This window comes from Lynx canadensis, chromosome F1 (assembly GCF_007474595.2).
Source record: "Lynx canadensis isolate LIC74 chromosome F1, mLynCan4.pri.v2, whole genome shotgun sequence".
NCBI classification, from domain to species: Eukaryota; Metazoa; Chordata; class Mammalia; order Carnivora; family Felidae; genus Lynx; species Lynx canadensis.
In genome coordinates, this window is record NC_044319.2 from 5183151 (window position 1) to 5206167 (window position 23017).

The window sequence follows — 23017 nt, forward strand, 5'->3', positions numbered from 1 at the left end:
TTCACAAAAACTAAGACACTGTACGTTCAAAGTTCAAAGGGCACTATAAAGAAGTAAAAGGGCAACCCACAGAATGGGAGAAAATAGTGGCAAATCACATATTCGGTAAGGCATGTATATCCAGAATATATAAAGAGCTTTTAGAATTCAAGAACAGGACATATAATCCAATTTAAAAAATGGGCAAAGGATCTAAACAGGCATTTCTCTAAAGAAGGTACACAAGTCAAAACCATTAAATACCACTTCACGCCCACTTCAATGACAATAATCAAAAAGACAAACACAAGCTGACAAGGATGTGGGGAAACAAATCCTCATACGCTGCTGACAGGAATTCAAAATGGCATGGCAGTTTTGGGAAAGTTTGGCATTTCCTCAAAATATTACACCTAAAGTTACTCTATGAGCCAACAATTTCACTCCTGGGTTTACACCAAGAGAAACTGAAAATACACAGTGACACGAAAACTTGTAATCAACATTCATAGCAGTATTACTTAACGATAACCAAAAACCAGGAACAATTGAAATGTCCATCAACCGATGAATGAATGAAACATGATATATGTATACAATGTAACACCACTTCTCAACAAAAGGGAATGGAGTACTGATGCAGGGGACAACATGAACGGACCGTGAAAACATTATGCCACGTCAGGAAAGACCACATAGCGTATGATTTCATTTACACGAAATGCCCGGAACAGGTAACTTAAGAAAACAAAGTATAGCAGTGGTTACTTTCGGCTGGGAGGTCTGCAGGGAAATGGAAGTGTTTGCTAATGGGATGGGGTTTCTTTTCAGGGTGAAGACAAATTTTTAACATGGAGTGTGATGATGACTGTAGGATTCTGTGAACACACTGAAATCCACTGAACTGCACACAAAGGGTGACCTGGATGGCATGTGAATTATATCTCAAGAAAACAGTTCAAAAAACGCGAAGAACAGAAAGAAAGGATCTATGAACTGCAGATGAACAGCAGAAGAGCCTGTCATCTTGTAGTTGGCAAACTTAAAAACTGTTCTATAAATACCAAGTGTCCCCCAAGGACAAATTTTCCTTTGAATACAATACATACTTAGTTCCTTTGGAAAAAAAAAAAATAAGGAAATTTGGCATTATAGGAAAGTTTTCCCACTGTTAGCAAAATGAAAACCAAAAAAATTCATGAAGGAAAAAAAAGTTTCCATTTCCCTGTGCTTACTCTAACAAATGGTCCAATGTAAACTTCAATCTGAGTGAAATAAAATATGCAGATCATGACTGTGGGGCTTTCGACCAAAACAAAAACAATGAAAAATATACAAGCTACTGTAAAACATTTTCTTTAAAAAAAAAGTTTTAATGTTTATTTATTTTAGAGACAGAGAGAGCACAAGAGGGGGAGGGGCAGAGAGAGAGGGAGACACAGAATCTGAAGCAGGCTCCAGGCTCCGAGCTGTCAGCACAGAGCCTGACATGGGGCTTGGACCCCCAAACCATGAGATCATGACCTGAGCTGAAGTTGGATGCTTGACCGATGGAGCCACCCAGGCACCCCTCTAAAACATTTTCTAATGACACAAAAGGTGATCCAATTAGTTCTTGAACTCTTATCCCCAGTCAAAAGCCTTTAAATAGGTTACTTCTCAAATTTCGGACAGCTGCCTTCAAAAATCACATAGAAGCCAGGCTATAAACAAATAACACATCAAGAACAGACAAAAAGATGGGGCGCCTGGGCGGCTCAGTTGGTTAAGCGTCTGACTTCGGCTCAGGTCACGATCTCGCGGTCCGAGAGTTCGAGCCCCGCGTCGGGCTCTGGGCTGACTGCTCAGAGCCTGGAGCCCGTTTCAGATTCTGTGTCTCCCTCTCTCTCTGCCCCTCCCCCGTTCATGCTCTGTCTCTCTCTGTCCCAAAAATAAATAAAAAATAAATAAAAAATAAAAAATAAAATGCAGATTATGGGGCGCCTGGGTGGCTCAGTCGGTTGAGCATCCAACTTCAGCCACGTCACGATCTCGCGGTCCGTGAGTTCGAGCCCCGCGTCGGGCTCTGTGCTGACTGCTCAGAGCCTGCAGCCTGTTTCCGATTCTGTGTCTCCCTCTCTCTCTGCCCCTCCCTCACTCGTGCTCTGTCTCCCTCTGTCTCAAAAATAAATAAACATTAAGAAAAAAAAAAAAAAAAGAACAGACAAAAAGCAACTCTAAATACATATATTCTGGTCAGCGACCAGAATGAACATATGAACAGCAGCATATTACTGCCAAAATTCTTAGAATTTACATGATGAAGGAGATTAGATGTTTTTCTGCGGTGTAATTTTTTTTTTTTTTCCCTGAATGAATTCAGAAGGAAAGAGGGGAAAGCTTCCATGGGGGGGTCGGTCATAGAGAGAGATGCCCTCCAAATGAGTCTGTTCTGATTGGGCTTCCTGGCTCTATTATTAGAGCACAGGCCTGAGAGTCTCCATCTTTAAAAACCGGGCCGGCTGCCTGTGGAAGACAGGTCAACATGCCTTCAAGGTCAGCATGTCTTGTCGAGTCCTTCGCCCTCAAAGTCCTGCCAAGGCTTTGCAGACGATATGGATGGTGCCTGTTTTAAGCGGGGGTTTAATAAGATAAGCGTAAACAAAACAAAAAACTGTATGACAGCTGAGCCTTTTCCTGAATGACTTCAGTTGCAAAACTTCCCTACCGTGATTTAACCGCTATCCTCCCCCCAAGTCCAAGATTTTTGAAATTAACAGTAGGGTTTCTCAGTCCTTCTCTGACATGGTTTCCATCCTTTGTGTTTACTTTATCTCCCCACAGAGCTTTAACAGAGCTTCTCAAACCTGCTATGGAAATTCTTGCTTTTGTAGAACACCATAAAACACTGACATTTTCCAAAAGAAACAAAAAATACACAACATGAGCTCCCAGCCAAGAACACACGTCCATGAAAAACAAACAAACAAAACAAGCTGCTGAGTTAGATATGGCTGGATGTACGCAAGACTTCTGTTAATTTCTGCTGGATGCGTCTTCCCGGATTTTGTTGTCTAAACAGTAGCAGGTGCCAAGGTTTACAGTCACGTACTTGGGAAAGATGGATAACCCAGAAGTGTTTCACCCAAAAGCCGTTCATCACAACTGGAAAAGACCACTTTTACTCCTAAGAGCTTGGTTCAAGTGTAAGAGTACAACTAGCATTCAGGGGACTAGTTGGAGAACTGTCGCTCCCAGAGCTCTACAGACTGACGCCGGGGCTGGCCGTCACAGAGAGTTTATCACACAAAGGCCACACTGCGAGAGAGAAGGGACACAGAATGTCAGGGGCACATCCACAAGAGGTGGCTACGTGCCCAATTCACCCAGTGCTGAGGAAGAGAGGCCCTCAGTGGATCATATGAGAAATCAGACGTTTCTGTCGCAAAGGGAAACGGTCAAGCTGCCAGACGCTCCCACGAATTAGTCTTCTCTCAAACCACGAAACCAGCAAGTTACCACAGTGTCTCCCCATCAACCACCTACTTAAGTCATCTGGATGGAGGGTATCGCCTGGTCAGCTGGCTTCATCCAGGGCGCTCCTTCCCTTCGGGTCTAACAGGAAAGCCCACAGTGTTCCTTTATTCCGGGCTAGATCCCAAGGACGTGGCTTCTGTTACACTTGACTTGACTACAGAGATATCGCTTGGATAGAAAGAGGTTGATCCAAGTACGACAACCCACACGGGCTGAAGAATCTGAATGACAGTGGAAAAGACACTGGGCTGTCAGGAGACCAGAGCTCTTTGCTTTGGTTTCTTCTGATGCACGTATATGAGAACTTCTTCAAGGTCCCCTGTTGGTCTCAAAGAGCGTTTGGATTCCAATTCAGATCCTGGGGCCTGAAAGCCTCGGTTCAAACTCTGGCTTCACTGTTCGCTAGGTGCGTAACCTAAAAAAGACGCTATCTTCTCTGTCCTTATTTATAAAATGGGGATTATTAATAGATAGCATACACCACGTGAAGTCCTCAGAGCGCTACCTGACCCGCCCGGGAAACAGGAAGCGTCAGGAATAGCAAACACGTTTACTGACCATGTGATCCTTCCCTCATGCTTTCGTCTTACCTACCGGGAAATGGCCGTACGCTCATGTAAATAAGCAGCTCAGTGCCAGCTATCTGCTAGATCTCGGAATTTTCAAGAATCTTTGGGAGCCAATGTCAAATTCCCAGGAGCAGTGACTCATTACAGTGAATAGCAAACAACGGCAGAATTAATTTGAGTCTGCTTTAAGAATCCCGCACGCGATCATTTACCCTCTGGAGGAGCACAGGTTTGAGGAACAGGTCTCCATAAGTATGCCAGTGGTGTCACAGGGCGCTCCTACAGTCACGAACAGGAGCGAGGAACTGGAGAGCCACACGTCACTTCGGCACTGGGCCATCACGGCCTGGGGCTTCCCAAGCATACAGAAGAGGGCCGAGGAAGGAGCACGGATTCCAGCTTTACCTCTTCCAACACCAACCGCCACGGAAGTGTAGAGGGCTTTTCGAAGCTTTTTAAGTATTAATAAAAGGTAAAAGGAAACACTTCACAGGAAACCTATCATCTTAAAATATGTGGGAAGGCAACAAATACATCGATAACTGCAATTACTTTTGAGCTCCATCTTGCCTCAATGCAAAACACTGACCTAAACATTTCCATTTATTACTTTAAAGCACTGTTTACAGAAGTGAATTGACTGTGGTGTATTACAGTCCTATATTAAAATGTTACGTTATTCTTCTGACAGAGAACTTTCATTAAACTTCATTTCAGTCAGTGATTTGACTTATCAATGTAATAAAATTTTATGCTTCCTGTTTGAAAGCAGCAGTGAGGATACATGCTATCTCCCTAGTCTGGAACTTAAAACATTTAATATAACCACTTAGGTGCTGGGCCTGACTTCCTCAAAAGGTAGTATTAACTGATCTAAGTATAAAGTATGACGGTTTCCCCTAAAAAAAACCCGTGTTCGTGTGGGTTAAGGCAAGTGTTTTACTTAACTCCCATAAAAAAGGTGTTTAGGGGAAAAGAGAAGGCCTTTCACTTACTGAGTTAAAAATTAAAAATAAACCGCGAGTAGTGGAGACTGGGGTAATTCCCATAGTGCCATCTCATACAAAGCCGTCTTTGACATTCACACTGTTTGACTACCTCAGGAGGTCTTTTTGGTACCACTGGATTGAGTCCTAGATAATCTTACGGCAAATGCTACTTAATAGTAAATCATATTAAAATGCTATCTATAGAGCCTTAGCATCAGGCTAATTGTAAAACAGAGTCAATAAAAACCCACTGAATGAACTGAGACAGACTACTATCTTTTCTAGATGAAACCGTAAGCATCCAGATCTATCTGTTAATTTGCTTTACACCGTGAGAAAGATGGCACACCACATATTCTATTCCATTATCATTATTTCTAAGAATGTCCAGTTTCTTCATTACCAGAGAATGTTATCTAAAATAAGCACATTGGGGCGCCTGGGTGGCTCAGTCGGTTAAGCGTCCAACTTTGACTCAAGTCATGATCTCGCGGTCCTGAATTCGAGCCCCGCGTGGGGCTGTGTGCTGAGAGCTCAGAGCCTGGAGCCTGTGTCGGATTCTGTGTCTCCCTCTCTCTGCCCACCCCCGCTGTCCGCTTGTACGGTCTTGCTCAAAATGAATAAACGCTAAAAAATTTAAAACAATAAAAATAAGCACATCACTCACTTTCTGGGTCTTAGGGAAAAAAATCTTTCCATAACATTAACATTTTCATTACCATGTTATCTATAAATTGTTGATAACCTTAGGTATTAAGCCTCGATCTTTATTTGCTAGTAATTTTTTAGTTAATAGGGTTTCAAGTTTTGTAAATGTTCTGTAAAGCTTTTTTTGAGACAGTGTAACCAAACTTACACACACACACACACACACACACACACACACACACACACACAGAGTCCCAGTGTATGTTTGTTTCAGCAGAACTATTCAGCCTGCACCCTCTTTTGTTAAGTCTCAGTTTTGACGATCCATTTTAAGGTTAGTCCAAAGCTGGCCTTCCCAAGGACTGTGCTTTGAGACTTAAAGCTCCACAGCACTGTCCTGAAGTTCACGAGCATGAGTACACATCACTACGCACTCACAGGAAACTTAAAACCAAGGAAAATGTGCTCCTATGCATTTCACATAACGTCAGTTTCCTCCGCTTTATCAACTAGGCAAACCAATTTTCAAAAACAAATTCCTGTGCTTGTCAAAAAACCTAATTTTTAGGACCCACCACAAGCTAGACCCAGGATGACTGTAAATTGTTTTTTAAAGGAGAATAGATTTTTAGAGGTCAAATCAACGGTGAACCAAATGCTCCTTGAATATTTTTAAGACTAAGCCTATTGCGTGTAACCTACAGTTTGGCTCGATTTTCATCACCAGAGAATGTTACCTCTGGTATAGATGAGGCAGAGTACTGTCAATTCTTCGTCCTGACGGCATATCTGTACCAGAAATCTAAGTTCTTGGCAAATCTTTCCTACGAGGCACTTGGTGTAGTTATCCCAATAGCTGATGTCAGATATTTTGGTAAAATCTTGAAACTTCTCTCATGGCCTATCTGTACTTGACCTGCACTCTGGATTGGGCTCTAAACTGAGCGAGGCCTGAGGCTGAGTGTTCTTTAATTCTAGATCCTCCAGGGGTGCCCAGGTAGCTCAGATGGTTAAGCATCGAACTTTTGATTTTGGCTCAGGTCATGATCTCGCGGTTCGTGAGTTTGAGCCCTGTGTTGGGCTCCATGCTGATGGTGTGAAGCCTGCTTGGGATTCTCTCTCTCTCCCTCCCTCTCTACCCCTCCCCTGCTCTCTCTCTCAAAATAAATAAACTTAAAAAAAAATTCCTGGATCCTCCATGGTGCTGAGAGCACCTACCTAGTAGACTGCTCAAATACTGGATGAATTGAAATGCAGCAAGGAATTTCTAATGCTTTCTCCTTTCGACTGTGACCTATGGAAAAGAGTATCTCCATTCTTTTACTCATGCAGGTGATATTTACTGAACACCTACTATGTGCCAAGCGCTAGCAACACGGTAGCAAATATGATGAAGTTCTGGTTTTCATAGAGCTTGCATTCTTGAGAAGCGTCTTTGAAACTGTAGGTTGCACCCCATTACAGGATCCCGAAATCATTTCGGTGGGTTGGCACCGGCATTATTTCCAATGAGTGAAATATGATGGAATAGGACTTATCAGAGGACAGGACACTGAGTAAGGTGTTTCCTGAACGTTTGGTATCAGTTTACACGTGTGCGTAACGGTGTGATGTAAGTTTATTTCTTAGCTGGTCTAGGATACAATCAAGAGCTACTGTTCTAGGGGCGCCTGGGTGGCTCAATCAGTTGGGCATCCGACTTCGGCTCGGGTCATGATCTCGCGGTCCGTGAGTTCGAGCCCCGCGTTGGGCTCTGTGCTGACAGCTCAGAGCCTGGAGCCTGCTTCGGATTCTGTGTCTCCCTTTCTCCAACCCTCCCCCGTTCATGCTCTGTCTCTCTCTGTCTCAAAAATAAATAAACATTAAAAAAAATTTTTTTTAAAAGAAGAGCTACTGTTCTAGAAGGGTCTCCTAAATTGCACCTCAGTTTAAATCTCATTTAAAAATGTTTACTTGCAGCAAAGCCATAAATGAAGCAAGTTCAACAACCCTGATTCTATACAATGTAGGCACACCTATGTGTCAGGGGCTGCCAGGCGCTGGGGTTACACGGACGGTTAATTCACAGTCCTTGTCCATAAGGAACTCATTAAGCATGTAAGCAATCAATCACAAACCTGTAAGTGTTAAAACAGAAATATGTGCATATGTAGTAAACTGAAAACTCATTTTTGAACGCTACCCTAAAACGTACTTTCACTCACTCTCTTTCGTAGTAACGGTCCATGTAAAACACGTAAATCTCTTTAGGAGTAATTTGCCCATGGTCACATGATGAGCGGCCAAACCATAAACAGCCCAGGCTTCACAGCCTCTACCTACTGCTGCTCCTATTACACAGCTTGGCTTCCAGCAGACAGCCTCATGGGCCCCTCCTTTTCTTTACATGATCTGGAGGCGCCCCGAACAACTTCGGAGTAAGATGGAGATCATGACTATTCATCATTTTTCCTTAAGTGTGAAGTTATGGTGACCCCTCCCGCACCACTGCAAGTAAAAAGAGTCACTGCCTAGCCTTTGCCTTAAATGCCATGTAATGTGCCCACCTGGTCACTAATTCAGTAATGTAGAGACCTCCTGTTCTGGAAACGAACCTTCGTATCTGAAACTCCTCTCTAGCACATCAGGAGGAGAAATCTAGAAGATACGTTCGTTTTGGACCTGAGAATTGCAAGAGTCCTTCAAGCAGACAACTTCCCGTACTACTGGGCAGTAAACCAGGGCACACACGCAGACTATGCTGAGAAGGGCTGGGAAGAACCAGTGTGCTTACCTGGGGGCTGCTTCAACTGACTGCCGGACAATGAGCTAGAAATGAGAACTCCGCTATGGCGTACAAACCAGTCTCGGCCAAGCTGTTTGTTTTCACAACTTCCACAAATGTTTCAAGACTGAGAAATCAGCTCCATTAAGTTCACGTGGCTCAAAGGCTCTCAACGCACAAGGGAAGAGAAAAGGCTTACATAATTAGCCCCAGAGTTACACATACACCGTGATGGGAGATTTTAGAGCTAATGTCAAACACGCAACAGCCTGCTTTCCTGTCCTCGGTAGCGGAACACTCCTTAAGATAAAGCGAGGAAATTCCAAAGATCAAGTTACGAGGTGTTGCAACTGCAGAAGGAATACAACCGGGAGCTCGCTCAGCTTCTTCTAATCCTGCAAATAACACCACTAACACACAGCTGGTGCTTTCTTGTGATTATCATGTGCCAGCTCCCTGTCCATGCATTGGACATAAATCGACCCTTACAATAACCCTATGAATTGCGATTCCCATCTTAGCAAGGAACAGAGGCACAGAGAAGTTAAGAAACCTTCCCAGGTCACACAGGTAAAAAGCAGGAGGTGGGATGCAAATCCACACGGTCTGAGGGATTCCAGACTACACCTCAAAGACAAAGAACAGATTCCAAACGGCAGACGGCAGGCCTGATCAAGGAAGAGGTCAAGGACAGCTTCCGGCTGCCCCTGCCTTAGCCATGACTCTGTGTCACATTGATAGTCCTGTTCAGAACCGGCACAGATGTTTGGGGCTCTCGCTGGCCACCTGACAGGGTGGGGAGGTCCGTCCGTCCATCCTTTCCATCGTCCTGCAGGCAGCCGCAATGAACAAGAGGACACAGTGGAGAGAGGAACAATTTCAGGATGACGGCTCCTAGGAGAACTTCAGGTGAGCCTAACAAACCTTTTAAAAGCAATGACAATGCACCAAGTTCTGGGAATAAAGAGTAAGACCTTGTCTCTGCCCTCAAGCTCACTGCAGAGTGAGGAACTTGACCGTGTGTGAATTACCGTTTGATGCCCAGATAAAACAGCAACAGAAATGAATGAACAGGCCTGAAATAGCCCAGCTCTTGCTCGCTTCCTTGTTAGTCTTTTAAAGTAACACATCTCTAAAGAAGTTGATTAAAAAGACACAAACCTCTGGCTTGAGAGCGTGGTGCCATATGGTGCATGGTCAACGGACAGAATGTCAGAATAAGTCCACTAACTCCTCAGTTCAGAAGGAGAAGGACTGGAAACTATCATAGCACGTTCCATAGCGACTACGAGGACAGCAGGTGAGAGTGTGGACGGTTCTGAGTGAGAGGTCCTTGCACCGAAGTGAGGGGCTGGGATCCAGTACAGAGTGGGAGGTCTGACCTCCGGTAAGGACACGGGTGATTCCCATTCCACGCGCAGGAGGACTGTACCAAGGCAGGGGGGGGGGGGGGGAAGATCATATTCTCTTCAGCTGCTCCTTTCTCTTTGAATTTTTTCTTAATGTTTATTTTTGAGAGAGGGAGAGGGAGAGAGAGAGCACGAAGTGGAGGAGGAGCAGAGAGAGAGGGGGACACAGAATCCAAAGCAGGCTCCAGACTCCCAGCCATCAGCACAGAGCCTGATGCAGGGCTCGAACTCATGAACTGTGAGATCCTGACCTGAGCTGAAGTCGGACACTTAACTGACTGAGTCACCCAGGCGCCCCTCCCTACTTTCTTGCTTAAAGTGAAGCAAGCAGTGAAGTCACCAGCGGAGAGTGACGACCGGGGAGGGGCACCGGAGCTGCCTTGGAGTGGGAAAGTCAGTTGACCAAAGAAATATGGAAGCACTGCCAGACAGCATTTAGGGTCCCCTTGGGGTTTGTGGCCACGATTTCAAAGTGAGATCAGTCAGGATGCCTGTGGGGTTCTCTCGAGCTGCGCTCAGCTGCTGAGATGGGGAGTTCAACTTCACTAGGGTTGCCAGACAAGTATGCCAGAGGGAACGGCAGTAACGGTGATGCCAGAATCTAACTTGGATGAAGGTGCAGGAAGGGAGGGGTCGTTGTAAGGTACTGGCTCACATGATGCGGGGGGCGGGGGGCAAGTGTAAAATGTGCAGGACAAGCTGGGGGGGGGGGCTGGAGACCTAGGAGGAGGTGATGTTATAGCTCCTCTGGAGGCTGAATTCCTTCCTCCTTAGGGGTCCCCAGTAGTTGCTCTTAAGGCCTTCAACGGATTGCATGAGGCCCACCCCCATTATCCTTTACTCAAAGTCTACTGACTTAAATGTAAATTGCATCCAAAAAATACTCTCACAGCAACACCTAATGTTTGACTAAAACCCAGGTACTAGCTTGGCCCAGTGAAGTTGACACATACAATTAGCCATCACAGGAATATTCAGAGGTCAGGGATTTTTTTTGTTTTGTTTTGTTTTTTGCCACTGCCCCTTCAGGAGTTCCAGAAAGCACAGAGTGGAAGTTAGGTGGGGTCAGGGGTGTGGAAATCAAGACAAATAGAGAAACAGCACTTTCCAGGGATGGGAGGAGGAAGAGAACTGTAATGTGGTGGTTAGGGGCACAGATTGTAGTGTCAGAGCTCGGGATGCAGGACTGTGCTCTACCACTTATGGCCACAATTCTGAGCAGGCCCTTCAACTATGCCTCAGCTTCATCATCTTAAAAAGGGATGATGATATGAGGCAATGGCTGGCCTGTAATAATCACTCAAAAAGGTCAGTTCTTGGGGCACGCGGGGGGCTCAGTCGGTTAAGTGTCTGACTTCGGATCAGGTCATGATCTCATGGTTCGTGGGTTCCAGCCCTGCGTCGGGCTCTGTGCTGACAGCTCGGAGCCTGGAGCCTGCTTCGGATTCTGTATCTCCCTCCCTCTCTGCCCCTCCCTCCCCTGCTCACACTCTGTCTCTCTCTCAAAAATGAGTGTTAAAATACAAAAGTTCTTATATTATGGGGAGACTCAATATTCTAAATCTGTCAATTCTCCCCCCAAATTATTCATAAACTTAATGTCATTGCACTGAAAATTTCAGTGAGTTTTTTTGATGAATTGATTCTAAGTTTTATTTGAAAAACGAATGTGTGAGAAACATAAAATGCCAAGAGAGAGCAAGAGAAACCTCCATCACCAGTGTCAAAACACTGGAATACGCAACTAAACATCTGATGAGAGTGTGGGAAGAGGCAACTAAATACAGGACAAGCCCAGAGAGTCAAGAAATAGGACTTCTACATCCATGACAATCTGTTAGAGGATAAATGTGGCATGCACCTCCAATTAACATGGGGAACGATCGATCATCCAATCAACAGTGCTGGGGTAACTGGTTTTCCCCTGGAGAGTAAACACGGGGATTACTTCTATAATTTCAGACCCGAAAAAGCCTTTCTAGGGATGATATAAACCTGAATGGTCATAAAATGATGACAGTTTTGACCATGTGTAATTTAAAATTTCTGTAAGGAAAGGACATAAACATACTTAACAAACTTAATAGGGGATTTAATTTATTTACGACCATCTCATAATTTTTGTATTTGGGCCTATTTGTCTTCCTTTTCCATTTTTCTGTTTTCTCTCCTCCACTGTACGAACTGTGTTTTCTCTGCTGTTTCCCCTCTAGATCCAACTTTATCCCAACACTACTTACACTTACATGACAAAAAGCATTTACACATACAATTTTCCAATACGGACCAAGACCAACCGTATCTGCTGACTTCCCTCCCTCCCTCTCTTCCAGATTTGGTCAACACAACCTGGGACTTAATCGTAACATCATGTTCATTCTCTTTGAAGAGTAATTCAGGACCCTGGCATCGTCCATAACCATATATATCATAGGAACTAGCTTTGCTAACTCCAACTAGCATTGGAGACCATGGCTTTTCCTCTACAGTCACCACCCCATTCTTAAGTTCTTGAGACCTCCAGTAGCCCCCCCAGAGGTGCCAGATACTCTCCACGTCCTTTTGCGCGAGTGACCACTAGAGACGTCAGGGCATTCAGACGGAAATGCTCTCCCTTTCACGACTCCACAGATAACGCTCCATTGTATTTGGGGTTTGGTGTCAGGACAGAGAAGTCTTGATTTTGTTCCCTTGAGGTACCTTTTTTTGCCTGTGCGTGTCTGTAGGACTTTTTATTTCATCCTTAACATTTAAAAGTTAAACCGGGCTTTGCTTGAACGTTCCTAACTTTTAACAAACACTGCCTGGCACCTGATCCTTTTGGAGGCTGGCGAGGCTTCTACTTGAGAGGTTTTCTAAATCTTGCTACTTTCTCTTTAGTTTTCAATCTCCTGTTGCAGTTTTCAGTCAGGCAATGGCACTTTTCACCTCTGCGGAATCTCTCTTGATCTCAGATTGTTCCTTCTCTGGTACTGTCTGCTCAATTTTCGATGACCCTCATGAACCTATCTGAGAACATAAATCAGAAATTCCCCCTAACAGCTTCTATTTCTTGCTGTACATTTACTTTGGAGGCATGTGGCCTGGTTTATCCTCTGTGCTTGCGTACTCTGCCTGGAATGTTCTTTCCCTAGGTATCCACACGGTGTACCCCTTCACCTTTCAGGAATGCCTTCTTCTTGGCGAGGCCCTTCTTGACCACTCGATTTGAAACCGTAGTAGAAACCGCACTGCCCCATCCTGGCCTACGCTCTCCTTCCCCTCCCCCTGCTTTATTTTCCTGGTGAGTCCTACTGCCACTTAATATACCAAATGCCTTTTAGTCACGTCCGGGATTTTCGCCCTGTGCGTCTCAGCCACAGACGTTTTTGCCACAAGCATTTCTGCTGCACCACCAGTTGGCTGTAAGACCATTTTGCCATAAAAGCTAAAATAACTGGTGGGTGGTCGGGCTTCATCTCCCCATGGATGACTCGACTGCCCTTGGCTGGGTTAACGTATTGAAGTTGGCCGTCGGTTTATTTCTTCATTAACAAAACTCCTGTTTTGATGTTGTATAAATCTTAGCTCGCTCTCACGACGATCTATTCAGTGATGCACGGACGTAGTGTTCTTGAAAGACTGGATGGTAACGACTATATGGATCGACTTGACAAAAACACAGTGAGGGAGCCCGCCTACGGGCAGTGTGAAACAGGAGGGTCAGGCCAGACCCCGTGCTGTACTGGGGACAGGGGAGCGTGGCAGCGATGGTGATGGCAGGGCTCCATCACAAACGCATCCGGGCACCAGCACATCGTCCACACTTCCCAGAGAATTCCAGACTATCACCAACATGTGACAACATGCCAGGAGAAAAAAGCAGTGCAGGCGGCTTGCACAATGCAAAGCTCGGTTACGAATCCGCATCTTCGTGTTTGGAAACGGATACCTCTCTTAACGAAGGAAGGAAGTGAAAGAAGGAAAACAGTGATGCTGAGATGAATCAATAGACAAAAAAAAAAAAAAAAGAAAAAAAAGGTATAATACTACAAATGAAAGACTTCGAAGATGAATGCCTGGGTACAATCCACAAAATCAAATCGGTTATTTGTGCAATACTGTCAAAAGTCTACACACGTTTTGAATGTATTCAAATATTTTGTATTTCGCAATAGGATCTTTTAATTTGGTTATTCATTTTTCATGTTTCACTATGTCCTTTCAAATGAAATGTCATTTTTTTGTGGTTTTTTTTTTTTTTTTTTTTTTACAGCAAATTGCCCTACAGTCAATTACTTACATGGTGAAAATGTATGCAGCGTGGATACGTTATTTTACTTACTTATGAAGTATATTCTGTTAATAGATGGCTCAGATATATGGGCTTGGAATTAACCTATCAACTACATGCATGTATGAAATATTTGCATTTTCTCGATAAAAATTTCAAACAGCAAAAAAAAAAAAAAAAAAATCCCATTTTCACCATTGAGAAAAAAAGAATATGTTAATAGGAAAGATGCCAATTCTTCCCAAGTTACTTTAAACTGCACTAAAACCAGTGCAGTTCCAATGAAAACAACAACTTACTGACTGGGTGCGCCTCTGAAAGAACTGAAAGCTGGGACCCGAACAGGTTATTTGTACGCTTGTGTTCAAGCAGCATCATGCACAGTCACCAAAAGGTGGGAGCGACCCCGATGTCCATGGACACATGAATGGATACACACGGCGGGACGCTCTTCGGCCTTAAAAAGGAAGGAAACTCGGACATGTGGTGCAACATGGGTACAACTTTAGGACACTATGTAAAGTGAAATAAGTTCGTTATAGAGACAAGTCCTGTTGATTCCACATCTAGGAGGTATCTAGTCAAATTCGCAGGACAGAGTAGAACTGTGGTAACTAGGGGCGAGGGGAGGGGTAAGGGGAATTTAATGAATACAGGGTTTCAGTTTTGCAAGATGAAAAAGTCCTGGACATCGGCTGCACAACAGTGTGAATATACGCTCCTGAATTATACAGCCATAAACGGTTAAGGCAGTGCATTTTATGTGTATTTTAAGACAGTTTAAAAAAAAAACAAAAAACCAAAGAGACAAAAAAAATGTACGGAATTTTTCAGAAAGCCTAGAAGAGGAAATGAGTAATAGCCAAGAAAATTTGGGAAAAATAATGAAAGGAAACTGGTCCAGCCTAAGATATGCTGTGAAATTATAATAATTCAAATAGTGTAGTAATGAGACTCCCCAATTCCATATGGGCAAGAATTTAGTAGTATCACAACCTAGTGAGCCAAGACTTTTATTCCAAATAATGTGGGGTCAATTCGTTTTTATGTTATTGTTTTGGGGGAAGGGCAATCACAGTCATATACCCAAATCCATTTCAGATTAATTGAAAATTAAAATTATTTTCATGTAGCTCATTTCCCTTTATTATTTTTCCGCCTTTGTTATAGTTTAAGATTATTTATTCTGGCAGACTTCCCTGTATATTCTATCAACCGACTGGATGACACTTGAACAATAATACTTTGGAATTTAAATAATCTTCTAGAAAATCAGCCAACAAAAGGAAATTAAAGTATACATTTAAAAAAAATTCTATCCAATGGAAGAATTCACCTAAAATAGGTTTTCGTTGGTATTTAGTCGTATTTGTTCTAATTTGTTAAATTAAATTCTAATTTGTTAGCTTTATCCATCATCACGAATGTGACCTTGTTGCTGCTACACAATATCCCGCTGCGGTCCGAAGGGCCTGTGTTCACCAACATGCCTGGACCTTTCACATCGGAGTATGAGCCACTCATAAAAGGTTTCCATGTTTTTTCTTTTTAAGTTTTTTTTATTTAAGTAATCTCTACACCCCACATGGGGCTCGAACTCACAACCCCAAGATCAACAGTCACATGCTCCTCTGAGTGAACCAGCCAGACGCCTCTCCATGCTTTACTTCTTGAATACTTCAAATTTTCCATTTTAAGTTACGGAGATAGTATTTATTCCATGACAAGTCAAGGGCCTGCTAAAAGGGAGCACTGAATATTTTGGGGTTTACAAAATACCTTTCATAGATGGTGTGATAGGGAAAGGACTCTATAAGGTGTCTACACCCTAGTTTCCAGAACTTGTGAATCTGTTCTGTGAATCATGGCAAAGGGTCTTGGCAGATGTAATTTAAGTTAGAGACACCTTAACACAGGGACATTACCCTGGCATATCCTCGTGGGTCCCCTTTAATTAAACGAGCGGAGAGCTCTCTGGATGGAGGTGGGCTAGACGCAGGGGAAGGGAGGTCAGACTCTCACATGGCACAGCTCCAGGCCCTCCAGCTGGTCTGAAGACCAAGGATGCAAATGAGGAATGTGAGAGGCTCCAAGCAGCCCAGAGTGGCTCCGACTGGCAGCCAGCACGGAACTGCACGGAACAGCATGGAACGAGACCTCAGCCCTACAACCACAAGCCACCGAATCCTGGTACCATCTGGATGAGCCTGGTGGCAAATCTGTCCCCGCCTAGGCCCACCGACACCCTGACTTTAGCCTTGTGAGACCAGCCCCGCCCACCCGGACGTCTGGCCCACGAGCCATTTCAAACCGCTACATTTTTGGCAATTCGTTTTTCTAGCAACAGAACACAAATCCGTACAGAGATTAAATTCTTTTCTCATACAGACTAAACAAAAAAAGTAACGATACCGCCACAGATAACGTAGGAGGTCAGATTTATGACTGACCGTCCTTTTTTTCTGGTTAGACTCACGGACCCACTGTTTCTATGTCAAGCGGTGAAGCGGCCCTGGGCCCAGAAGCAGACGTGGTGCAAGGGAATTAAGACTAGTTCCCATTAACTGGTTCATCCATGCTGAAATTCTGACAATGTTCTCAGAAAGATGATCTCCCCAGGAGCAACTACTTGTTCTTGGTCTGCGGGTCACGGCTGCAACAGGACCGTCAGAGCCTTGCGGGATCCTCACTCGGCAGCATGTAAAGGAAGACAAAGGTGAGGGGGGCCTCTCAAGGACTGGCTGCGGCTCCAACTTCACTGAATCAAAAGTCTAGCTCCACAGTGTTTAACAAACAAACAAAACAAAACAACTATGTCAAAGAAGAATATTTGATAGTTTTCCTTCCCCGCTTCCCGTGTTCCTCCCCCCCTTCACTCGATCACCCCTTTACAACAACCAAAGCTAAAATCCAGTAATGTACTAAATAGGGGGACAAATACAGAAAGGTTTTTGGCACAAAGGGAAGGGAAACTGGAAGACTGTTTGATGCCATTTAAGTACTGGCACCATTCCTAATAAAACTGCCTGAAGTCCCATTCATTTGGTAAATATTTACAGAACACCTTCTCACGACAGGCCCAGTTCTAGATACTGCCATCGAGGAACCTGGTCTAATGGGACACACAGAATTATGATACACACAGTGGAAGATACGTACAAAGTACAACTAGGGCGCAAAAGTTGGCGCAAGTCTGCCGAATGAAGACAAGGCTGCAGGCAGGAGGCGGCTGGTGGCCGATGCCAGAACAGGACATTCCAGGTAAGACAAGCACAGACACTGAGGCGTAAGCTCTTGTAGCAGAGCCTGCTTGCAGAACTAAACATGTCAGTTCTGAGCACGAAGTGTCTGTGCTGGGGTGGGACAGAGTGTGGGACTGGTGCGAGGTGGGCCTATTAGTCAGGGAGGGGTCACATCATAAAGGGCATTAGACCCAACCCTGCAAGTGAATTTTAGGCACAGGAATGGCACAGTCATCTATGTTTCAGAAAGATGACTTTGGTGACAGAAGGGGAGATGGATTAAAACGAAGTAATGCCAGAGACTGAAGCCAGAAGACTGTTCTACGAACAGAGATAACAAGGACCTGAACTTGAGAAGCAACAGCAGAAATAACGATAAGGTAACCAACTTAAAGAACAATGGGACTAGGGTTTGCAGCTCACTGCCATTCAGGCCGGGAAAGTCAGGTAGCTTCCTCCCAGTCACGGTGGAGCCAACTTGGGACCATTTCTCGGCAAAGGAGAGCAGCCTTGGCAAAGCCTCGTCTGCCTATTAGGAGAGAGGTGCACACAGAAGGCCCTGCTTACCCGTCTTCCTTCACGTCCCACTGAAGATACTATGTTTGCCGCTACGATGGCCATTTCACAGCTATGACGGGACAAACCAGAACAAGAGCCAACGTGATGGGGACAGACAGCAGAGCAGAAGCATGGAGAGTCTGGGTCCCCGATGTCCCAGCAGAGCTGCTGAACCAACCCCGGGGCTGTTTATATCTGGACTCAAAACAAGTACCCTTCCAGTATTAGCTACTGACTGTTAAACTCTCAATTACTTTTAGACAGAATCAACCCACCTAAAGGAGACAGGGCCTGGTGACTGGACTATGAAGGGTTTGTAACACAGAAGAATTAATAGTTTTACATCCAGGGTTCTGGCTTGGGAAACTAAACAGAAGGTCATCAGGACAAAATTACAACACAATAGTGGTGGGGGGAGGCTAGTGAGGGGAGCGGTGGGGGGGTATTAAATGGAGTAAAGGGGAAAATCTGAGCTATGGAGAGAAGGGAAAGGAAAAAGTTCGTTCTGGACATGTTGATATAAAGATATTATGGGGGCACCTGGGTGGCTCAGTCAGTTAAGCATCCGACTCTTGATTTCAGCTCAAGTCGTGATCTCACAGTTCATGAGTTCAAGCCCCGTGTCAGGCTCTCCACTGTCAGCACAGAACCCGCTTTGGATCCTCTCTCTCGCTCTCTACCCTTCCCCCACTCTCTCTCTCCCCAAAATAAATAAAACATTAAAAATAAGTCTGAGTTAGATCTAAAGATGTGTGGGAACTCAGGTCCTCTCCCATGTGCGTGCCCTCACGTTCTCTTCGAGGTAGGATGGAGGTGGGATCGTCTAAAGTATGGCACCAAACTTCCTTGCTTGAAGAGTCTTAGGATGCATTCTTTTTTTTTCCTATTAAGGCTCTGGAGATGTACAGATGCTATTTGAAAACAGGAAGAAAACTGTTTATAGAATGAATCTACAACTATTATCAAGCTACTGCATATTTTTTTTTCTAACCATTCATTAGTAGTCAAGATAACCTGAAAAAGCACAAAATCTGGATCTGTGGCAAATGAACACCTTGTGGCTCCAGCAGAGACTGTCCCAGCAGCTGAAACTAGTCTGAATCACCTGCTCTACTATGGATGCTAGCAAACTGGGAATATGCGAATCACCTCATTCAGAGACTCAGGAAATCACCCAGGACAGGTTTTATTGGTGGTAGATTATCCCCAAGTACAAAGAGGAACATAATCACTGAGAAAGCAGCAAGCAATAATTTAGCAGCACTTTGTAGGATTAAGTAACCTCTTAAGGATTATACTATCCCTCTGTGGGAAGAAGTTAATGCGGGTGACCCTGATACAATTTCTTCTTACATGTGGCAGTTAGGGACAAACAGAAATGATCAGCGATTCCCAATCTAGGGAATAGGAACCAAACAGTCAGGGCTGGAGCTGGTGACAGCCTCACAGACAAGGAGACACAGGGATACAGGCAAGGGGTCCCTATAAACAGTGATTAGAAGTGCAAACCAAAGGTTGATTTTGATGTTTGTGAAGTCTGGACGAGACAGAATGCTGCTAGACGGGGCCTGTACAGACAACAGCAATCCCCATCAAAGGCATCTATGACGCACAGGCAGTACTATCAAAGATAAAAGGATTTGCCCCTGACATCAAGCAAAAAGGTTTCCAAAACCAATACAACTTGGGAAAAGGGAGTATAAAGGAAACAAACTTGCTCCTCAACACACTGGTCTTCATTCAAAAACATACCTCTGATCACGCTGTTCCCTACCGCGAAGATGGCCCCCCTGGTTCAGAGCCTTACCCCCCACCCCTAGCCCTTCCTTCCAGCCCCAAACTAATAAAGTTCTAATAAAACTTTCCAATGTGTCTCTTTCATGCATCCTACACTCTAGTTCTCCTGGGCCAGCTGATTATTTCCCAGGCCGACGTGCGCTCTCCTCTGGCCACCACGATTCCTGCTGACTGCTCTCCGCCTTTACAGGTCCCTGCACCTTCCAGCAATTCCTGAGCCCACAACCACACGTGGTCTGCTTTACAACCTGTTCTGCTCTTACCAAAATCACAAAATCACACTATTCTGTTTTGAATTATTACTACTGTTGTACCTCTCCCATGGTATTCTAAATTCCTCAAAGAGGGAAAGATCATTCATTCATTTTTGTGACTTCTACAAGGTCATAAAAAATTGTAGGTTGCTGAATGACTGACATCAAACAGCCACAGCTTGAAAGCCCTCAAAAGAACACGACAAGGGCAAGATTGTCAGAAGTCTAATAGTTCAACTATTTACAATTCTGATAAACATTCATATGCTGCTTCTCCTCCTATTGCAAGGAAAAAGCAATACGTTAAGAAACAAACACGGGAATTATTCAGCAGAGGAGATCACGAATCAGACTGTGGTCTAGAAATTCTAGATCCTATTTTTGGTTATCTGGGCAGGTTTAATTTACCCTTTTCTCTACCTGCCTCCTCTGTAACTACCCACTTTATAAAAGTGATGTGAGGAATAAGATCTTTGCTAACAATATTTTTAACATCTTTCAGAACACTCCTCCCTTTAAAATGTATCGGTTTAAATATCACCTCTAGCTTTTCCTACACTCACCACAATTAGCAACGATTTTTGTGATTCATAGAGCACCTGAGGTGCAAGGAAGCCCATCATAGGCCAAATAATGTATTTTCAGTTTTATGAAAGCAGCAAAACTTCTCCCTGCCTCGACTTTCAGATTTCTCTTAGTCTATGACGCTCTGGTCATTGTTGCATAACCCTAACTTATAATGGGGCTTAATGATCCAGAAGAAGAGGCATGTTGTGTTCTCAAAAGCAGAATATATGCCGTGAGATGTTTTGTAAGTCTTCAAGAATAGACAAGATACCGAATGCAGATGACGGCGGTGGGGGGAAGGGGGCAGGCGATGAAACAGTAAAAGGGCAATGAAAAGTCTTGAACAGTAAAGGTATCCCACTGACCACAAAAAGTTGAAATCCAGAGAACCACTCCTAACCAGTGACACACGCCAAAGACCTTAACTAGTGCCTTGCGTTTCTAGGCCCTCCAGCTCTATGCTTCTCTACTTTTTTCCTACCACGTTTCACGCACGTCCATCCATCTCCTTCCACCCCCAAACCCCTCCACCAAATCAACAGAGACGTCACCTCAAGTCCCAGGCGGTCTCTACCCCATCCTGACATAACTCCCAGAACAGGACGCTGGAATTCCTTTCTACCCAGGACGCTGCACTGTGAATGTAGAAATTTACACACAGCAAAGGAATACAAAGTTTAGATCTGCGAGGGCGAACCGTGACTCCTGACCTCTCGTATTCCAGCTCCTTCTGCATCTTTCAGCCCACAGAAATAACGAGGAGGGCTTTTTCACCTGCCAAAACACTTACAAGAAATTTTACACACGCAGGCGGAGGGAACCCTTCGCAAAACGAAAACTAGCCAACCGAAAGCAACAAACCCAGGCGTGCATCTAACTGCCCCGATCCTTCTCTGCCGGGTACTTCAGGCGCAATTCCGTGGCAAACCAGTCCTCGGACTCGATCCCGGGTGCCTGCGGCACCCCGAAGTTAGATGACCTCATAAACTCCCCTTCCCTCTCCTGCGGTCACGTCGGATACCTGTTGCATCACCTGCAGCGTGGTCTTCAGAATCTAGCAAAGGAGCACCACCTTGATCTCTATCTACGTAACTCAGCTGGGCTATTTTACTCGGTAAACTAGAGCCTCATTCATCCGAATGAGGCTGCCTCGGAGGCAAGGGGCTGTCGGCCCCTGTGCGCCTTTGGAGAGAGTCTAGCCTAAGCACCGACAGCCGTGAGCTTGGGAGTTTCTGGAGACTCGGGCACCGGGAGCCGTGCGGCTGGGAGAAGCGGCAGAGCGGGGCGGACAGGCGCTCGGGGACGGGGCGGCCCCGGAGTCCCCGGGGACAGGAGTGGAGGTCGGACCCGCGACCCCAGCTTCGCCGAAAGGACACCGCTCGCCCGCCCAGCTGTCGGGCCCGGCGCCCGGAACCCCGGCCGGAGCCCTCGGGCGGACCGGGCAGCGCTTCCCCGCGCGCCGACGTGCGCGGGGATTAAAACCTAATCCTGCTCCCCTCCCCCACCCCCGGGAACTAAGCCGGAGGCGGGGACGCGCGGCAGGAAGCGCAGGGGCCGGGGGCCGGGGTCCGAGCCCCGCGGCCGGAGGACGCCGGCCTGGGCCGCACTCACCATGTCGTACACGTTGAGCACCACTAACTGGTTAGCCCCCATCCTCCTCCCCGCGGCCGCCGCCTCGTCCTCCAGCCGCTCCGTCTCCGCGGGGCCGAGGCCGCTCCCACCCCCGCGGGCACTTCGGGGGGCCAGAGCCGGGCACTAAGCGCACAGCCCGGCCCGCGGCAGCCGGCGCGGGAGCATCGGGGAGCCGGGCCGCTCCCGGGCGCCGCCGACAGGACCCTCAGCGCCGACGGGGCCGGACCTCTGGCGGGCCCGCTCCGGCTCAGGCGCCTCCCCTCGGCGGCGGACACGTGGGGAAAGGCGGGGCCTGAGCGGGGGGCGGGCGCCAGGCGCCCCGGGGGCGGGGCCGGCCCGGCGCGGGGGCTGAGCCCGCCTGCGCTCTGGCTCGGCGCGGCCGCACCTCGGGACCTAAGATGGCGCCTCTCCACGCTGAAGCAGAGAGGGGTCCCAGAAAGACTACAGTTCCCGGCATGCAGCGAGGACTCCGTCGCTCGCCGCTCCCAGCGCAGAGGCCGAATCTCACAAGTACGGTTTCCAGCCGTCGACTCTAACTCCCAGCATGCAGCGGGGCATCCCGCTCCTACCACACCAGGCCTCCCCCGGAGACTACAGCTCCCAGCGTGCAGTGCTGGGGATCTGCGCCGGTCCTCTGCGGTCCGCCCTTGGCGGCAGGTGAAGTCCTCTACCTTCAACCCTTCTTGGTCGGGGCCACTGCTGTTAGTTTCCGTCGTGTTGAGCACGCCGAAGCCAGCGGAGTGTGGCAAAAGACCGTAGCGATGACCCTGTTTTCCAAACCCTCCTTCCTTGCTTATTTTTTTGCACGTGGAGAAGGTGC

General features: G+C 46.0%; 1 protein-coding gene across 1 annotated transcript in view; it reads right to left on the reverse strand.

Annotated features, from left to right (window-relative positions):
* The window catches only part of DESI2 (desumoylating isopeptidase 2), a 46888-nt gene extending 24464 nt beyond the window's left edge, over positions 1 to 22424 (reverse strand). The window contains exon 1 of the mRNA XM_030302296.1: positions 22177 to 22424. Coding sequence (XP_030158156.1) covers positions 22177 to 22218 — 42 coding nt within the window. The 5' untranslated portion in view covers positions 22219 to 22424. The remainder of the gene's footprint in view (positions 1 to 22176) is intronic.
* Between the last annotated feature and the right edge of the window lie 593 nt (positions 22425 to 23017).